The 19,643-nt window shown below is 38.0% G+C and overlaps 3 protein-coding genes across 3 annotated transcripts in view; 2 read left to right on the plus strand and 1 right to left on the minus strand.

Moving 5' to 3' along the window:
• col14a1a (collagen, type XIV, alpha 1a) overlaps positions 1-2,690 on the plus strand; it is a 115,546-nt gene extending 112,856 nt beyond the window's left edge. Inside the window, exon 48 of the mRNA XM_054621031.1 lies at positions 47-2,690. Coding sequence (XP_054477006.1) covers positions 47-75 — 29 coding nt within the window. The 3' untranslated portion in view covers positions 76-2,690. The remainder of the gene's footprint in view (positions 1-46) is intronic.
• An 81-nt stretch (positions 2,691-2,771) lies between these two features.
• Positions 2,772-13,811, minus strand: mrpl13 (mitochondrial ribosomal protein L13). Its single transcript, XM_054621032.1, has 7 exons — positions 13,723-13,811; positions 11,297-11,420; positions 10,831-10,924; positions 10,306-10,366; positions 8,120-8,206; positions 6,475-6,596; positions 2,772-3,493 (listed from the first exon to the last, which is right to left on the minus strand). Exons 1-7 carry the CDS (start codon positions 13,747-13,749, stop codon positions 3,469-3,471), a joined length of 540 nt encoding a protein of 179 aa, XP_054477007.1. The 5' UTR covers positions 13,750-13,811; the 3' UTR covers positions 2,772-3,468.
• A 255-nt stretch (positions 13,812-14,066) lies between these two features.
• On the plus strand, positions 14,067-18,147 carry dscc1 (DNA replication and sister chromatid cohesion 1). The gene is made up of 9 exons (XM_054622067.1): positions 14,067-14,376; positions 15,256-15,424; positions 15,570-15,704; positions 15,932-16,022; positions 16,226-16,364; positions 16,520-16,572; positions 16,833-16,987; positions 17,446-17,594; positions 17,769-18,147. Exons 1-9 carry the CDS (start codon positions 14,207-14,209, stop codon positions 17,878-17,880), a joined length of 1,173 nt encoding a protein of 390 aa, XP_054478042.1. The 5' UTR covers positions 14,067-14,206; the 3' UTR covers positions 17,881-18,147.
• The last annotated feature ends 1,496 nt before the right edge of the window (positions 18,148-19,643 follow it).

A 19,643-nucleotide genomic window follows, 5' to 3' on the forward strand; every position in this document is an offset into this window, starting at 1 on the left:
GTTCCCCTCCCCCTCCCCCTCTGCCTCTTTCTCTTCCTGACTGAAGTTCAACAGGACTATGGGAATGATTACTGAGGAACATTCTTCAACCGTCCTCCTCTCCTCACCTCCCTCCACTCCTCGCTCTGTGCCCTTCACATATGACTAAAAACTGAGAAAATAGATCAAATATTACTTCAAGGCCTCCATATTTCTTGGAAAGGATAATTACTCCTGACCCCGGTGTTTAACCTCTAAACGCTGCAGCAGCGATTAATACATTTTGTTTCTCCAGAAACCTTATTCCAACCAACACTGCATTTTACAGAATCTTTTGTAAAATGATCTGGATTTTTTTAATGCAACTAATCTAACGAACAAATCTGTGTATTCATCCATTTAAAGTTTTTCAGTCAGATTTTCAGTCTTTATGCACACAATGCTCAGTGTTTCCTTATCATGAAAAAAACTGGATTAATTTTCACCATAAATTAACGTTCTTGATAGAATTGAATCGTTAATATTGCTTCTTCATCATTTGACAGTCTCTGAGACAAAAATGGATGAGCTCTTCATCCCACAAGACCAAACAAAACCCCATAACGCTGCTGCGAAGATCACCACCACTGATCTCTGTGCCATCTGTCAACAAATACTGGTGCACAAAATGGTTTGCTGCTGCAGCCTCTGCTTCAAGCACAAATCTCTCCAAAGCTAATCTCATTTTTCAAAGCCCGATGGAGCAGCTAAATAGTGATGAATTGCTTTAATGCTGATTTGGTGCATTCATTACTGAACAACCACTCTATCTGTACATCTCATGTACTGTAAACTGGGCAAAGGTTTACCCATAATGTGACCCAGATGTGATCTTTTTTGGCATTATGGGGTAAAAAAACAGATTTGTCTTAAATTTCATTAACTCACTTCCTCATTAACCAAAAACGTTTGGAGTCAAATATGCCTGTGCAACTCCTTTTCAACTTGTTTTGTAACATTTTAATAGGGCAGTGCCTCGTTATTGCTGTTAAGTGACAGTGGTGGCATTCAAGCTAGTTGTACTCCCAATGTCAGCCTTCAGACTTTCCTCCATGTTCCCATTGGTGGTGGTTAGCTACAGTGAATCAGAAACATTAACTCCAACTGACTCTAAATATTCCCACCACCCCAGTCCAACCCCTGCCTCACGGCGGCTACCAGCCCTACAATCAGCCGTACAACCCTGCTGCAGTTGCTTACAACAACGACCAAGGAGGCCAGGATGAGGAGGACGAGGAAGAGCAGGACCCCTATTACCGTGGCGACCCCCGTCAGTACTACCCCCAACAGCCTTCACAAATGGCTAACGGCCAATATGGTTATCACTCGAACCCCACCCACTCTGAGGACACAGAGGTGAGGTCACCGGGTATCGCCAGGAGGTTTTCACGTAACGTAGCTGTGTAAATGAGGAGGGAGGACTTAAGAGGAAGGATGGACTCACCAAAAGTGCTTGAGCCCCGCACGCCACAACATACACACTGATATTCATACATGGAAACAAATCAGACACTGACATGCACGAACACATCGTCCCACATCTGAAACTGTGGTGAGAGCCCCCTTCCTGTGTATCGAGTGGTTTTTCTCCACCTGATAAAACAATGTAAATAGCTCTGATGACTCTTGTACAATATCTCTGTAAAAGGGGGGTCTGAAAAGTGCCTGATCTATGTTAGCATCGTCCAGTAGTAATGTAAAGGTAAGACCAGATTTTTTCCCATCTCACAGCTGATTTCAGGACTAAACCCTTCCTTTTGTGTGAAGCTGCATGTCTCCTTTGAGCCAGACATTGAGTGTGTAACTGGACACTTGCATCTTGTTTCAGATGTGTGTAACATGCTAGATTATTGTACGATTCAAATGGAGGACGTTGAGCTGGCAACATTTGTACAGGCTGCTTTTTATAACGATGAATCACGATTCCATGCCGTCTTTATTTTAGTGTGTAAAGGAATATTGAAATGTTTTTGAAGTGATTTTCTTTGTAAGGTATTGTTTGCTTCTTCTTACTATTACTGGAGTTAATCCCCTAAAAGTCCCGGTAGAAGCATCAAATTTCTGTCAAGTTTAATATTACCTTAACACTGTGGAACACAATCAAATGCATTACTTTTTTACACTCATCATTTTCATTCAGAGACCATCGTACTTTGTGCTGCGATAGTTCCTTAAGTTGGTACTAGTACAAACATGGACCAGGTCTGTTCTGGGTTTTAATACTTGTGGTGAGGACAAATCTGTGTTGTTTTGTCTAGTGTTATCGCCCCTGTTTGTTTCGTTTATTGTTCTTATGCAAAGTTGGGCCTGCTCACTGTGGAAGCTGTTTACACACTGGTTGACCTCTGACCTCTTGCAGGAATGAGACTTGCATACAGTTATTAAAAAGAAAAGTCAGCTGCTTCTCGGTGAAACCATTAAGTTCTGAACCACAAGTGTTAACTTTACCCCTACTGCATTTCAGTCTGAAAAAACAAGCACTAAAGTAACTTAAAGTTAAGCTGTGAGCTGGCCCTGGTCTACTCTAGATTGAAACTTTCAAACTTGAACATATTAAATAAGGAATGTGTCTTGCCACAACGCCCCTTCGTACAATATGAACTTATTTATTTTACATTTTGTTTGCTTTTATAACCAATAAATCTGTTATGAGACCATACAATGTGTTTTAAGTCATTTGTATAACTTTTACAGCAAAAAGAGGTTTAAAGGTTTACAACATTTATGTAAAAACACTACTTGACAAGAGCGGGTTTATTAAATTGTTTTATTAGCCTATTTTTAAACTTACATAAAAAGAATGAATTTATACTTCACAACTATAACACACTAACTAGACATGAAGCTCAGGATTTCCTGACCACACTGATGGCCCAGATAGCATCACATTGATTAGTTGGTAGGTTCACAGTGAAACCAAAGGCAGGATCAGCACTACCAGATGTCATTTTTTTAAGGGCCAGATATGATCATTTCATGGTTGTATAAACAGAAGAAAACTCACAAAATCTGATTTTCTCTGATCAGAACTGAGCCACTTGGGTCTTGAGCTGTTTCAGACTATTTCAGGTCTCCCGTCAGTGGTAATGAGAATGACAGTGAGGTTTAATATGTATCGAGGAGCACAGAGTTTGCGTGGATGATGTTGGCATCAAGGTTATGACTTGTGCTTTCCTGTCCAGTCCAGCCTTAATGCCAGATATGGATTTCTTTTTTTAAAGCCAGTGCTGTTTCCTGGATTTAGTTTTTGTAACGTTTCATCTGAACAGAGAAAATTAGAGTTGTGTGTTTTAAAAGGATAACATCTCAATGCGAATCTCAAAAAAGACCTCTGTTTTTAAGTCTCAGAACTAGAAACATAATCAAGGGTGCTGGAGCTTTCAGTGTTGAGTTTATGTGAGAAAAGAAATCCACGATGAAAAGCTTTGGTCATGTCGGGCAGCCTTGATTTCATTTCATCTTGTAGTCTTCAGGTCTGTGGAGAAAAAACAACACATTAGTATGGGGAAGGAAAAAAAAAACCAATAATAAGAAAAAACATGGAGAGAAAGTGGCAGATGAGAAACCACGCAGATCTTATCGGTATTTTTTTTCTTGAAAATGAGACCAGACACAGCATCCTCTGTTCGTTTTTTCCCCTTTAATTTTGAGAAGAGATTGCAGCAGACAGATATTATCAGGACACGCTGTATTGGTTTTGATACAAAGTAGAAAAATGTTATCAATTGTAATAGCTCTGCTATCAACTTCAGCAGTATGTTTATGCTGTGGATTTTCTGTGTCTGAGCACTGTGTGCGTGTGTGTGTGTAATAATCTGTTTCCTCTGCTCCAAGGTTTACTGAGAGAATATTAACTATGTGTTTAATAAAAGGTAACAATTGAATCGCCCTTGATGACCTCAACACACACATATTTGATCAGTCAAATGAATAAGACAGCCTGTGAGTGAATATTAACTAGGCTGAGGCCCATCCCTTAAATAAACCAGGATTAGCTTGACCTTGGTGACCACACGCTGACGGGCCTGAGCACACGCACTGATTGGCTGAGGAGATTGGACCAGTAAACAAAAAGAAGTGGCTCATTTATCACACACACTCTGACAGCGGTGCAGAACGTAATGTACACATGCTGTTCGTATCTGTACAACGCACGCACACAAACACACAGAGGACAGCGACTAAATGAAAACAGTGAATCCACAGACAGCTCGGATCCAAAGACTGATTCACTTACTTTATAGAAAAACAATGTGGGTTATGTTTTGTTTTAATGTATTCGAGGTTTCGGTGTCAGCATTGTAGAGAAGTACTGTTTGTAGGTTTAAAGGGTCAGTCCACCCATATTACCATAAAACATGATCTACTTTACCTCTTGCAGTAACTACCCATGCAGATTTGGTTTTAGTGGTTCAGGTTTTGAAAGTGGGATTTCTGCTACTCCAATACAACGGAGGTGGAAGATTTTTTTTTGCTTCACAGCATTGAAATATAACATTTGGAAAAATTAAACAGCCGCATTGTTTTGAGAAACAATGTCAATATCCCTGCTGCTCTGGATCATATACAGAACATGCTGTGCAGTTTTAATTGGGACCATGTCTTTATTGAAAACAATTGTTTTCTCTGGATTTTCAAGGGCAACTGGGACATGTTTTCTTGAACAATGTGTTGTATTCATTCTCTTGTTTTTAAATACTTTTGAGTATAAGTAACAGACCTCTATTCACCTCCATTGTAGTGACTATTGTTCTGTGCGAATATTCCGCCTAAATAATAATAATAATAGTAATAATAATAATAGTAATAATAATAGTAATTTCAATCCAAGAATCATTTGCAAATATTTAACAATGCAAAAACAAAATTGCATGTGCATCACATTATAGACAAGGCAAAGAAACCCATAAAAGTTGCATGACTGTGTTTCATAGTAGTTTTGTAAACTGGGTAGTTACAGTGTAAAATAGAAACATTTATTTATTCTTCCTGAGGAGTCAAAGTGTATTGACAGTAGTAAGAGGGGTGTTATTGTGTATCACACTGTGATGCTGCTCAAACTTGAGACATGAGGTGTAAATCTTTTTCTATGTACCACTTGATCTTATATTTTTTTACGAGCTCACCAGCAAATGCAACATCTAAGCAGTTGAAATAAAGACAACCACTGGACGTGAGTGTTGAGCAACTGCTCCTTCGGATGACAACAAGGACCAACCCTGACCTAGACAAAGAGCTATGAGACGGATGGCTGGATGGATTGATTGGCGTTAGAGCAGAGCAGGTGGAAGAGAGACCGCTCTCAGTTAACCTGTCAGAATGATGTTTACTACAGATGTATACAGAGAAATGCTGCAGGAGGACATTATCATGAACAGCAAACCAGGGGTCACAATGTCAGTCTAATCCCAAGACAGAAAATACATTACTCAAAAAGCCATGAATATGATTATACCAAAAAACAGATGCTCTCTCACACCCCGCAGAGAAATGTTGAATGTCCACAAACAGGAAGTGGTGGTAAAACAGCAGACTTTCCCCACCTGTTTGTGACATTTTAGCATTTATATCCAAATGTTGAGCAAAACATCTAGACCGGGAAAAAACAGAAACTTAACAGAAACTTTATCTCAAAGATTTCTGTTAAACAATACAACTGCAGATGCACATCTACACAGCACAAGCTAAGAAGTATGTTATATTGCGTAGCCTTCTAGTGTTATGCTGTTTGATAAAAGCACAAAGTGTAGTAAGTCAAGTGCACCATTTGTTAGGGAGCTTTATCATCTGCCATTAGTTTTTTAAACTATATTTTTTAATGGAAAATAAAAGAATGTTTCATTTTAGAGTTATTTATATTTATGTTAACAGATAAAACAACATGACTGACTGAAATATTCCAAATAATGAAAAGGTATCAACTAATGCTACTTTACGTCAGCCACGGTATCACAAAGGCTGGGTGTTTGGTGTGAAAAAGTAAAACTTGAAAAAAAGTACTCAGATCAACATCGCCCCCTTTTGGCTGTTTCACATCCATACGAGAGACAAAAAGAAAGTTGTGTGATCCTTTGTGTTTGTTACTCATTATGGTGCAAAGGAAGAAAATATGAAGACTTGAGTGGCCTTTGAAAGTTTTGTTAGGTGATTTAAAAAAAACTATTTGAAGGTAACCATAAAAGTTAACAGTAATTTTCGATTTCAGTTCAGTCAATTAAATACAAATAGTGACCCTTATAAGAATGTGTAACACTCCACAATCACACACACCAACATATCTATAAAGGAACAGAATGAGACACTGATGAGGGCTTTTGTGTGTAATACAGTAGATACTGCATTCATCTCCAACAATCTGTATTAAAGTGTATATGCATTGACACCTCCGTTTGGACAGCGTTTATAGACTGCGTTTGTTTGGGAACCCAATGTATGTGTGTATGTGCTTCAACATACGGTGTCCACAGCCTGGGGAATGCATCCATCTCCTCCTGTGTGTACTCGCTGAGTGTCCTGGGGATTTGTCTGGGCTGCGGCAGCTCCTCCGTCAGGTTGGCTAGGATGTCGTCTGGTAGCTCCTAGTGAGGGGTGAACAGAAGGGACGTTGAAATTAAAAAAACATAATGTGAGCAGGAGAATAAATTGAAGGACAGAGTACGGAAATTAAACATGAAATATAATTGAAAGGACATAATGTAAAAAAAAAGCGAGAATAAAGAAGACGGTACTATTCTGCTTTCCAAAACACTCATAACCAAATGCTTGAACTGCTCTGAATTATAAATGAGACTGCAGACATCCACAAGGCTCAGGAAGCCCATCTGCTTGTAATTAGGGATGCACACTGCACAATTCTGATGGTGGATATTAAACCAGGATCAAAATAAAACACAGGTATCTGACTTCCCTCACCCCTAAATTCTGACACCAAACACCTCATACATTACATCAAAACTCAAAGACCTGATTTTCTTCTGATGCCTGGAATTAATGAGGGCTCTCTCGCTTAGATAAAAATGACATCCAGTTAATATTTGGGCAGGCGGCCAGGGTCAATTAACGGCCAAGTTGTTTCAATTCATTTCAGAAACTGCGATGTGTGACGCTAGTGGTTCTCGCCAACATCCTTTTAAAACAATCACAATTGAATGCTACAAAGGGCCCACAGATCACTGCATCAATGACGCAATGCAAGTTTCTCTCGAGGACGACGAGGAGACAGGTTGATACACTTATAACTGAATTGGAAAAAATCTAGGTACATAACTATCAGTTGTTTATTCACACATCCAGAACACAAGGAGCAACATTAGCAGCATTTGATGTCACGTTAATGGCTATCCAGCAAACAAAAGTCCAGTAATTAAGTTATTGGTATCATGTTTTTGTCCTCTACTAACTTGTGAGGGAAATATCTGTCCCTTTTGTTCACCTGCTAGTCGCTAACTGTGCTTTTTAGTGCTAAGCAGGTAGTATATTAGAGTTTTTTTAAACTAAAAACAGCTCTTTGCTGCCACTCAAATCAACGCTGATGGGAGCAGGGAGAGTGAACCAAAACAGTAAAGTTGCCGGTTGTAAAACTCCGTACAAATGACGCAAACTGACCGAGGTGATCATTCTCTGTGGGTTTGTCACCTTGAGTGACCCCTTTCACCTAAACATAGTTATTTGACCTATTGTTAACTTAAAAAATATTGACTAACACAGCTTTTACTTAATTAAGAATGAAAATGAGTGAAACTTCTTCTGAGGCAAACTCACATCAGTGGGAAACACTATAATCCCATCTAATTGTCCAGAAGTTCAAACACACATACCTGCCGAGACAATGTAGGTGAATAATAAAGACTAAATCAATCATGTTCAATTATGTATAAATTCTGTAGTTACTAATTGAAATTAATTCTAAAGGTGACCCGGATGAAGAATGATTAAAACTGGTTCGTTCTTTTGTGTCAGTATCTGCAAAATGATCTCAGTGCACCGCTACTCATAATGTTCCCACTTTCTAATTGTTCTTAATAAGCCTGGTTGATTAGGGCGTGAGGGTGGCTGTATGAAGACCCATCAGCTTGGAGACATACGGAGAAACTGGACTTACGTCATCAGGAAAGATGTGTAATCTCTGCATCATGGTTCGGCGTAGCAGATTCCTTGGCAGCATGCCGTAAACCGCTAACTTCACAATCTGGTGAGAAGAAGCACGTTGAAAAGGTTGACATTAAAAACAGCTTAGGGTTTCCTCTAAAGCAATATAAAAGCAGTGTCTATAGCAACCTTACATTCCTTTTATCACATGTTTTCTCACATTTGCTTCCAAAACTTTGTTTCTAAACATTTCTCTCTTCTGTGAATTTGACTTGTAAAGAGTTACTGGACTGAGATATTGGACAGAACGATTGGAGAGAACTCTTGGACAGTGGCTGTGCTGACAAATCATTCATATGTCCAAATTCTGTTTCTCCCTCTTGCCTTGCCAACCCTCCAATCTTCGTTTTAACTAAACCACGTCTGGTCACTGGCTGGACTAAAACCTGCATCAGCAAAGAGCCAACAGCAGAGTTAGTGTCTCTCCTGGTTTTGCAAACTACAGATTGGAAACCACTTCACGTTATTCACATATGTTTATGGTTTCCCACATGACAAGAGCTATTTTATGATATTTTTATTCGCCTACAAAAATCTTCCAACCTTTCATCTATGGTTATCATTCTGCTGTTGTAGTTGACATGTTAAATGATTCTGAACAGCCCCGTTTTTTTCTGCAACATCCAATCACTCCTGACCTTTGAAGCTCCGTATTCTGGTTAAACACCCCTTGTATTCCTCTGATCAGTCTGAATAGGATTTATGCATGACATATATTACAGATGGAGCAGGGAAGGGGTCAATCAAATGTTTAAATGAGGCCATAGACAACAGCCTGACGCAACGTGAACAAATATGATAGTAGTGATAGTGAAATAAATCTCAGCAAAATGCATGTGAAGACTTCATGGGATCATGGTCCCCTCTATCTAAAAACACAATATCTTTATCTGTGGTAAAAACAAACACAATGTTAATGTTAGTGTTAGTGGATACGAGTCAAAGGAATAGCTCCCTGGGTCAACTGCGCGTTAAAAATATATAAAACAATATATTAAAATAAATATATTTTTAAATATAAAGCCAATGCTGTAAAACATAACTTCATTTTAAAGTACAAGGTGAGATTAATATCAATCTGTCAATGTTAACAAATCTCATGAAAACACCTAAATGTGTTTATCCAGCTTGCCTAAGAGTGCTGCAGGAATGAGACCTAAAACACGGATACGAGTCAGCATTTTTGCACTTCAGAACTTCATCAGGCCAACTAGTCCGTTCTCCGAGTCATGCTGTGTATACTTGCGCTCATGTGACAAGTTCGTTTATAGCCTACTAAGCTTTTTACTTCCGGGATTGCATTCCCACTTTAAAAATAATGGAAGTGGTATTGATTTCGGAAGATAATCTTGCTGAACAAAAAGTGCAAGTATCATAAACTTGTGTTTTTCCGAGAGTTTATTTTCTGCAAAAATCCCAAATCCAATCGAAAATTCCTTTGGGAGCAAATGGACGTTGTATCGAGGTAAAGTAAACTACAGTTTCCATGTTCATTGTAATAAAGGAACCGGTAACCCAGTCATAGTATTAGATTATTAGTTAGATTATTTAGTAGAGCTCTATGGCACAGAGGAACTGGCTATTATCAGGCTTTGGCTACACACACTATACTCCTTAGGGGATCATCATGTGATTTGTTAACGATAACAAAAAAACACACATTCACCAGATTTATCCTTTAGGATCATGAGTTCTTGTTTCTCTCTCTTGTGACACAGACTCCATGTTTTTTAACACAGACGTGAATTGTTAGTAGTTTGTCATGAAACCATAAATATGCAACATAACCAAAACACCAGGAGTTATCCTTGAACCGACATTCTTGTACAGAGTTTGAGAACACACCAACCACCACCATCACCAGTGTAAATCCACTGATATTTAATCCCCGTTCTCTGCACTTCCCATTAATATTCACAAGCTGCACATCTGAAGGGATAAATGTCTAACTACGAAACACCTGCTCTTCACAGCATGTGGCAGATAAAGAAATTAGTCTAATCCCAAAGAATGCGGTTAAAATCATACATAGAGAATAATAAAATATCATGGTGTAGAGAATATGGCAGCGGTATATCAGAGATTTTAGAATATTTTCTAAAGAATATGATGATGAGAACATTAATTGATGACACTTACAGCTTTTGGGTCTTTTTGGTGCAGCTGGGCAGCTGTGAGCTGTTTGAATCCACCTGGATACCTTTAGAGAAAAGGACAAGCTCAGTCAGTCCTTGTTTCTACCAACATGTATCAGATGATATGAGACCAACAGCCATTAGATATATATAAAATGAAAGTATACATATACTAGACATAACAAAGAATAATATATTCAACTAAACACAATTGATATAATATTGGATAGATTTTTGCCACTTGTAGAAAATGAGAGTACATTTTAACAGCTTTTTAGCAGTCAAGGAATATTAGAGGATCTAAAACCTTAGAGAAATAATAACCAACCCCAATGCATAAAGTACCATTCAGAGTAAAATTGTGAGGATAGTTTAATTTATGTGACATGAAGCTACTGAGACATGCCTTTCATTTTCATTTACTGAGTGGTTCATAAGCATTGAAGAACATTGAAGACAAATTGGAAACACAAGAAAAAGCGACAGGGAAAGTAAAGTATCACATGTTAATATAATATTATGCACTTACCCTGTGTGTGATGAGTAGACTTTCTGCTCCCATTTGTTTCCAGAGAAAGCTACGTTTTTGGTGTTTATAACTACTACATGGTCACCACAGTCACCTGCGAAGATGTTCAGAAGATGTCTATTTCCAGGATAATTGTAAATATTATGAAAATATGTACAGACAGGTACAGACACAGCTGGTATGCTGATGAGAACACCAAAGTGGTTAGTTCACTAGACCGACAAAGAGTATTCTGAAAATGTCACTTTATAAAGTATTAGTAATAAGGAAGCAAAATATTCATAAAGCGTATCCTATACTGCCATCGTGTGGCCGTTCCATTCCACAACAACCTTAAACTAAGGGTGCTTGGAATAATAATAAAAAAACAGTAGTTTATAAATAGCTTAAAAGGTCAGGCTTAAGTAAGACAGCTACTAAAGACTTTACATGTGTGTGTCCTTTAACAGATCTGACTTCTACTCACTCATTGCATGGTAGATAGGCTTGTGCTTCCCCTGTAATCTAACAGAACACATGGTCGCGATCTTCCCAGGAGGTTGGAGTCTGGCATCGATCAGGAACCAGGAACGAGCGAAGGTCGCCCATTGCTGAAAGAAGAATGAAACAAAGAAAGGGTAAAATAAAGTGGCATGGGACCATCACATGTTTGTTGTTGCAAGATGAAACAACAGAGAACTGGGAAATTTCTCATTTCACAGTTTGTGCATCCTTGATCAGAAACCGCTTCAGCTCAGACTCAGATATAGATATATATTTATTATAGCCTTGATATATTTCATTGTGTGAAGCACTTCATAATGTGTGTATTAAAAATGCTACACAAATAAAGAGTTTAATAGTGACACACAAGCACAGTTATGTTTATATACATGACAACATGAAATACAAAAAATGTGTGCTGAATGTTCTTATTGGCTTTATATTGTGAAAACAGCAGCAATAAGAACCTTCTTTTGCAACAATCATGGTACAATTATAGCCGTTGAATTGGTTCCAGCCTACAATCAAAGATAAAAAAAGAAGTAATATGAAGGTGAAATGTCCTTACGGTAGAACAGGGAGAGAGTTTGTTCATATAATAGCTAAAACTTATTAATAAAAAAGTAACGGTTATATTCGTAGAGCTCCGCTATGGTTTGACATTATTCCAGCTGTGTCACGCCTTTTTTATACCTCACGGGTACAGAAAGACTTCCGCAAAGAATACACTGGTTTATCCTTGCTTATAGCTCCACCGGCAAGCCTCCTCGCTACTCAAGATGCATTTAAAGAATTGAGACAACCTTTAAGATGGAGCGCTAAATCGATTTCTAGGCCAAAACAACTGCGAGATAACTTTCAATTGAAACAAGACTAGACTACAATGAAATATATAGGTGTACCGATACAAAATAAGTTTCCATATCGGCAAAGATTATATATGGCCCCTTTTTGAACAAAATATAATAAGATAGGCTTCAGAATTCTCCCAAGATTCTTTTTTTGTCACGCTTTCAGCCAACAATCTCCACAAAAATGATTTCCAGGTTAATTTGGCAGGAGGGAAAAAAACAGAATTAGGTTTAAAACTCTAGAGCTTCTAAAGATAAAGTTAAAATGACACAAACTCTCAAATTGGTGTACAAAGAACTCTGTTGTGAATAAGTAGGCACATATCCCAAAACAAGGCTTCAAGCTAGAGGACCTATTATTCTTTCCTTAATTTTTCTAATATTTGTAATGGTACAATGCCAATGATACTCGTATTAAACGAGGTAAATATTTGTAAAAGTAATCCGTGTGAGGAGGCTTCAGACCTTTCTGAATACTGTTTCCAGCTGCTATTTCTACTTTCAAGCAGACCTTTCAGCTTGTGGTGGATGATGATCTGCTTCAGCCACATCATGCCCATCCACCTGCTCATCACTAAATCTGTCTCTGCTGAGGACTAGTCTTCACGGTTTTAGACTTGGTTCAGTATGTCTCGCAAAGAGTGCTTTTACGGTTGGGACGTAAAAAAGAAAGCACCCGACATTATTATTAGTCACATTACTATCCCTATTTCCATGGCTATAATTCTACTGTAATAATTGCTGCTGTTATTATAAGTAGTCTTATTATATGAATCATTTATGTCATATACATTGAATGTGTTGTATCTCTGCTATGCTGTTCATTCTGTACACATGACATCTATTGCATTCTGTCCATCCTGGGAGAAGGATCCCTCCTCTGTCGTTCTCCCAGAGGTTTCTTCCTTTTTTCTCCCTGTTAAAGGGGTTTTTAGGGGAGTTTTTCCTGTGAATGATGTGAGGGAAGGACAGAGGATGTGAGGGTGTAAGGACAGAGGATGTGAGGGAAGGACAGAGGATGTCTCATGTGCACAGATTGTAAAGCCCTCTGAGGCAAATTTGTGATTCTGGGCTATACAAAATAAACTGAATTGAATTGAATCAATTGATAGGAGTTTCTATTTTCGGGCTAACAACAGTCATCTGCCAAACGTGCTTCTTTATTCACGTCCCTTCACTGGAGTCGTTTTCCTCAACACAGCCCAGTATAGAGCCAGACGCTCAAACTATATGTAACATTGAATCACTGAAATGATGATAATAGGATTAAATAGCTTACATTTATTTAAAGAGCGAACAGTCATATGGGGAAGTTTACCCAGGCTGACAACAATATTGGTAATAACACTTGCGTTGGGTTATACAAATGTGACAATCTCCTGGTACATTAATAACGTGTACCATCACAATAATAGCCATAACAATAGCAAACACCGTGGTTGTTAGCATCCCGCGTTAGCCGACGAGGATATTTATGCCTTAAATTAATCTAACTACAAATAACATTCACATTGTGAGATATAAATCAGAAAGTGGTATGTTTAATCTGTACGGTTACCTGGGCAGATCTGGAGAAACTTGACATTTCTATGAAACTACCAGAACATCCTCAAAACATTTGACCCTTTACGCATGAGAGACGGTCCGTCTGATAGTGTTTCCGGGTGGAAACAAGGGTTGAGACTTAACAGTTCCTATGTTACGTGTTAATCCATATCTAGCTCATGTAAGATCACCGCTATATCATGGCTATGTACAAGCCATTCACTAGTACAACTCACGACAACCTTTGAATAAATGCTCAAGGATAATATAATTATTTGTGCATTTATTTTGTTTCTTTCGAGTAATAGTTTCTACCCGGTTCTAATTTCACGTCGCACCTTATCAAACTTCCTTCCGCCGGAAAAGAGAGCGGGGAAATTTGACAGTCGCCCATTATTGCTACAAAGTAAGGTCGTTTATGACGGTTTTTGTTGTGTGAGTAAAAAGTGGGGTTGTTCATTAAAACGTCATCTATCTAGCCTGCCGTCTGACCCACAATGAGAACTTTAGAGGAGGTTCAGGCCACTCTGCAGATCGCCAAGCTGAAAGAGGAAGATCTACAGAAAACAATCCACTGCCTGTCTTTTGGGGAAAACGTTTCATCTGCAGACTACTGCATCATGGAGCTGGACGAGACCCTGTGCAAACACATAGAAGCTGGACAGAGGTAACGTATTCAAATAATGTGAATTAATGTGCCTATGGAGTCTTGGTATGTGGTAAAACACACCGACAATAAGGTTCATCATTGCTTCATCTATTGTGTTATTCTGTTTTTATTATTATATTCCTTTATTGATCCCCATGGGGGAAATTCAAGTGTTGCAGCAGCTCAACTACACAGACACAGACAATAAATACACATACTATACTATACAACTACACAGACAATAAATACACATACTATACAACTACACAGACAATAAATACATACAACTAAATACACATACTATACAACTACACAGACAATAAATACACATACTATACAACTACACAGACAATAAATACACATACTATACAACTACACAGACAATAAATACACATACTATACAACTACACAGACAATAAATACACATACTATACAACTACACAGACAATAAATACACATACTATACAACAAAATAAAGATAGAAGATTTTTGTAGATTGACTAATGAATAAACAAATATTCAGCAGTGCTATTCATTATTTTAAAACCTGGTAAGAGCACATAGTCTGGAAACTACTGTCTTCCCCTTTTTCTCATGTGTAACTAAATGATTAATGTGGTTGAAGATAATTATAACTGATGTGTAGTGGCACATTATGCATTACATTACATTACATTACATTACATTACATTACAGTCATTTAGCAGACGCTTTTATCCAAAGCGACTTACAGGAAGTGTATTCAACATAGGTATTCAAGAGAACTACTAGTCACCAGAAGTCATAAGTGCATCTCCTTTCTTAAACAAGCATCCATGCACGATAAAGATCGATGTGAACATATGTAAATGTAAATGAAAGAAATATAAATGGCAATTATTTTCCCCCATTTTCCAGTCTAGTGATTCGAGGGGATACGGAAGAGCGTGCAGTTCTCTGTAGCGGTGACAAGACCTACGATCTTAAAATAGCCGACACATCCAACCTGCTGCTGTTTCTACCAGAATGCAGAACGCCAGACCAACTTACCAACAGCCAGGAAAGCTCTCATGTGGTGCACTCGCAGGTATGGAAATGACAAACCCATAGGTACCTGCCTGGTGTGCTGTAACACCCACACAAGCAGACACAACCTAGGGGTTACATATGTGCATAATGGTTGAGTGCAATTATGACCCATATGTACTAACAATATCTTACTTCTGTTGTAGATCTGGGGATTTTGTAACAGCTACTGGGAACTGAAGAAACAGCGTCCTAAACTGAAGAAACTGAAGAAGATTTTAATGGAGAATCCTTATGAAGGACCTGCTTTAGGGGGGCAAGAGGAGAATACAGAAAACAGGGTAAATGCATAGTCTACAGTGAAGTCATTGATAATGATGTCCTAAAGGTCTGTGTATATAGGTATAGGGCTTATTGGGACTTATTATTAATAACTTTAAAAAAAAAATTACTTTGCTTAGTAAAGCACTAAGATGACCTTATCATAATTTAATTTTTTCAATGTTAAGTGTTCCCCCCTTAGGATGTTATTGTAACCGTTACTAAGTGTGTGTTCCTCTGTTACTAGTACACAATGCAGGATCTGTTGGACAGGATCCAGGCCAGCGAAGAGGAGCTAAAGACCCACTTAGAGACCATCCATGCCTGTCAGATAGATGGTAAACAGTGACAAATTTTAATAATAACAACATGTATATTAATTGTTAATCATTGTCAAGGTTGTGATCCTGGGCGGTACATTGCAGGGAAGATGCTTTTATAAATACAATCTCTCTATTCTTAGCTATACTAATGTAAATATAAATAACAAAACAGATAAATTACCTGAAGTTTAGAGAGAATGTATTTTCTGTCTATTCAGGCTACTGGCGTGTGCTGGACTTTGACTATGAGATGAAGCTGCTCGGTCATGTTGCTCAGCTGATAGATTCTGAGTCGTGGTCCTTCAACAAAGTTCCTCTCCAAACCAGTCTGCAAGAGTTGGCTCCACTGGAGCCCAAGTAAGTTAACGACGACAATGATCATCCTGCTCATGCAACAGGAAAAAAAACTAATTAGGTTATACTGACTTTCTGAGCATCTATTATGCGACTAAAAAAGCCTTTTTAATAAATGCTCAGCCAGGTTCCCATCACTTCTCTTCTCTCTTTCACAGAGAGATGATTGAGCACTGTTTGAACTGCTATGGGAGGCGCTATACTGAAAACGGTAAAGGAAAAACGATCTGCAGAGACTCAACTGAGTCTGGGTTCCGGGACAGAGGATGTCGCATGTGTACAGATTGTAAAGCCCTCTGAGGCAAATTTGTAATTTGTGATTCTGGGCTATACAAAATAAACTGAATTGAATTGAATTGAACTGACAGATCTTAAGTTTAAACTAGTAGATTGCTTGTAGAATCCAACACCATAATGTCAATATGAAACTACACAGTACTAACATCTCTGTATACTTTTTCCTCTCTATAGACAAAGTTTTTTATGCAATGCATGAGGATAAAGTATGTCGGGGCATGGCGTTAATGCTGCTGCAGAACGCTGTGAAGTTCAACCTGAGAGAGTTTCAGGAAGTCTGGCAGCAGAGCGTCCCAGAGGGCATGAGCACAAGACTAGAGCAACTAAAGGTAAGCCTGTATCTCTCTTTTATACTTCCTTTATCATTTGTATCTACTTTTGAAGAGAAGAGATGGTTATTTGCTCACCTTCCCACACTTCAAACACATCTTCCTCTCAAAAGTGCATCTTTGGACCGTTTTTGGTTATAAAATGTCATCAGTCGATGCATTCTTTACAAAAGTCAAATAAGTTGATTAAAGTAGTAACATCGTAGATCGCTATGGCTTCTAAGAGTCAATAATCTATTTAAATTACAAGACTCTTCTTCTTATCTTATTGTGTTTTCTCTCCCAAGCCAGTTTGAATTTCTTTACCTGAGGATTCAATTTGCATCTACCTCTGATCTAGACTGAGTCAATATAAAGCACAGTCTCAAACCAGCCTTAGATAATCATGCTCCTGTAATAAAAGAGTGACTTGCTGCAGCTTTTTTGATCTGTTCTGATTTGCGTTGCAAATCATCCAGAGTGTCGCCCTGGTGGACCGCGCCTCCCACCCAGAGACCATTTGCCTGCTGAGGGTGGAGGATCTCTCAGAAGACACGCTGGAGCGCTTCAACCACCTCTTCACACTCAGAGAGAAATGGACAGAGGATGACATCACGCCATACATACAGTAAGTATAATTTATTTAGGACATCACTGCAATGTTTAATAAAAGCGAAAGACTTGCATTTATGTAAAATAAAGGCACAGAATTTTTCTTGTTGACAATACTGCAGAACAAAACACATAAGTTCTTTCTTTAGCTATCTGATAAATTATAATCCTCCCTTTACTTCTTGTTCAGGGACCTGTGTGGAGAGAAACAGACCACCGGAGCTCTACTGACCAAATATGCACGATCCTCAATGCAAAATGGGATCAAGGTCTTCAACTCCAGAAGGCCTGTGGCTACATGAACATGTGCACTGTCAAGTTATAAAGTTACATTTGAAAATGAATGCTGATATGTTTATTCCCAGAGTGACTTTTGCAATTGTCAAAATTATTTTACAAATAATTGGCATTTTTCGTTATGTTTTAGCAACCAGCTAGCTTGTAAAGTGTATGATGATAAAAAAGAAACAACTTCAATTCAAATGTTGAAAGATCTTTGTCACTTTACCATAACTTCATCTTTATTTCAGTTGTTTTGTCTGTAAATAAAATGTTGGTTATAAAATGAGTTTTCATAATATTATCACAAGTGTTTTTTTTCCAGTGTCTAATTAAACTGAGTTCAATAATTAGGCTTTTTTTTTTATTTTTTATTTCCAACAGAAAAATGTAAATGCAACAACATAAACTTACCAGGCACTGCACTGGAGGTTGTCTGAAGGTGGTGGCCTGTGCTGATATACTCAGTTTGATCTCCACACGCTGACTGGATTTAACAGTATCTGCTGGCTGACGTCCAGCTACGATGTTTGTTCTTTACTGCATTCAAACTTCAATTACTTGTAATGCAGGGAACAATAGGTCATTGACAGAATCACATTTCAACATGACATATGAGATTTTTTTGATTCCCTGACATGCTTAATGTCCTTAGGTCCATCCCAGTCTCAGCTACAAATAGAGCTAAACAATTAGCCTACTGACAGAAAAATGTAATTAATATATTTTAATTAATGACAAGAGTTCACTTTCCAGCTTTGTAAATGAAAATATTTTCTTCTTTTCTTTTTACTTCTATTACAGTAAACTGGCCATTAGACAATTGAGGGTCTCACAATTAGCTTTAGGCATTTGTTACTATTTCTATCATGACTGAACAACCTCATAAAATAATTAGTGGATTAATAAATTGTGAAGGAATTGTAAATCTTTTCTTTTTATAAGGAATGCAAAGGAAAGCAATGTGCTTAATGAATCCAAGCAGATGTTGTTATACAGAGTGAATCATAGTGTTTTGGGATAAATACAATTAAAACACCCAAATCACCTCAGCTTGATTGTTCACAGCCTCATTACAGCTGGTGTAACACGTCTGAAAAGACAGTTCAGCTTTAAGCCCTTAAAAATATAATCATATAGGTTGCAGAATTGCTTCTTTATGGTCTTTTTAACTTTTATATCTGCAATACACCTTTGAGCCACATGAGGGAGCTTGAATGTTGGTATTTTTCTGCTAATTGTAGTTTACTAACAACATTTAATCTAATATGAAAGTTTTACTGATTGTTTTACTGATGAGAGGAAAAAACTCCACCTAAATGCACTTATTTGATCTGTATTTAACATTATTTATAATAACATATACATAAAACGAAGTTGTCATTTATCTGGTTTACATATTCAAGATAATATAAGGTAAAAACTGGTCAGGAATGTTCATTTACTCAATTCAGTCTTCTCAGGATTTATAGATAAGGCCTATTGTGAATTGGGTCGCAATGGTTGTCATTACAGATTGTGTAGGCGGTGCAAATGTGTGACTCAGTGTTAAACATCCACAGACTGTTTCTTCACTGTCTGTGTGTGAATCAGCGTTACTGACACAAGAAGACCTCGACCCACACAGGCTTGTTTCAACACAGACGCAATCCTACTCACACACATCTGTATTTATAAAATGACTTTATCTGCATTGGCTGACTGACTCACCCTGACCTCACCCCTCAGGGGTGCTGACTTATCAGTCCATCGGGTGGAGAGATCCCAGCTGTGTGTGTTTTGTATC

Source organism: Anoplopoma fimbria, chromosome 20 (genome assembly GCF_027596085.1).
Source record: "Anoplopoma fimbria isolate UVic2021 breed Golden Eagle Sablefish chromosome 20, Afim_UVic_2022, whole genome shotgun sequence".
NCBI classification, from domain to species: domain Eukaryota; kingdom Metazoa; phylum Chordata; class Actinopteri; order Perciformes; family Anoplopomatidae; genus Anoplopoma; species Anoplopoma fimbria.

Excerpts from the sequence above, each read along its gene's own strand:
- mrpl13 (XM_054621032.1), bottom strand. The coding sequence starts at position 13,749 with ATGTCAAGTTTCTCCAGATCTGCCCAG. Across the intron at positions 11,421-13,722 it reads GTTTCTCCAGATCTGCCCAG|CAATGGGCGACCTTCGCTCG; the intron begins GTAACCGTACAG and ends TTCTTCTTTCAG. Across the intron at positions 6,597-8,119 it reads TACACATCTTTCCTGATGAC|GAGCTACCAGACGACATCCT; the intron begins GTAAGTCCAGTT and ends ACCCCTCACTAG.
- dscc1 (XM_054622067.1), top strand. The coding sequence starts at position 14,207 with ATGAGAACTTTAGAGGAGGTTCAGGCCACTCTGCAGATCGCCAAGCTG. Across the intron at positions 14,377-15,255 it reads CACATAGAAGCTGGACAGAG|TCTAGTGATTCGAGGGGATA; the intron begins GTAACGTATTCA and ends CCCATTTTCCAG. Across the intron at positions 17,595-17,768 it reads GACATCACGCCATACATACA|GGACCTGTGTGGAGAGAAAC; the intron begins GTAAGTATAATT and ends CTTCTTGTTCAG.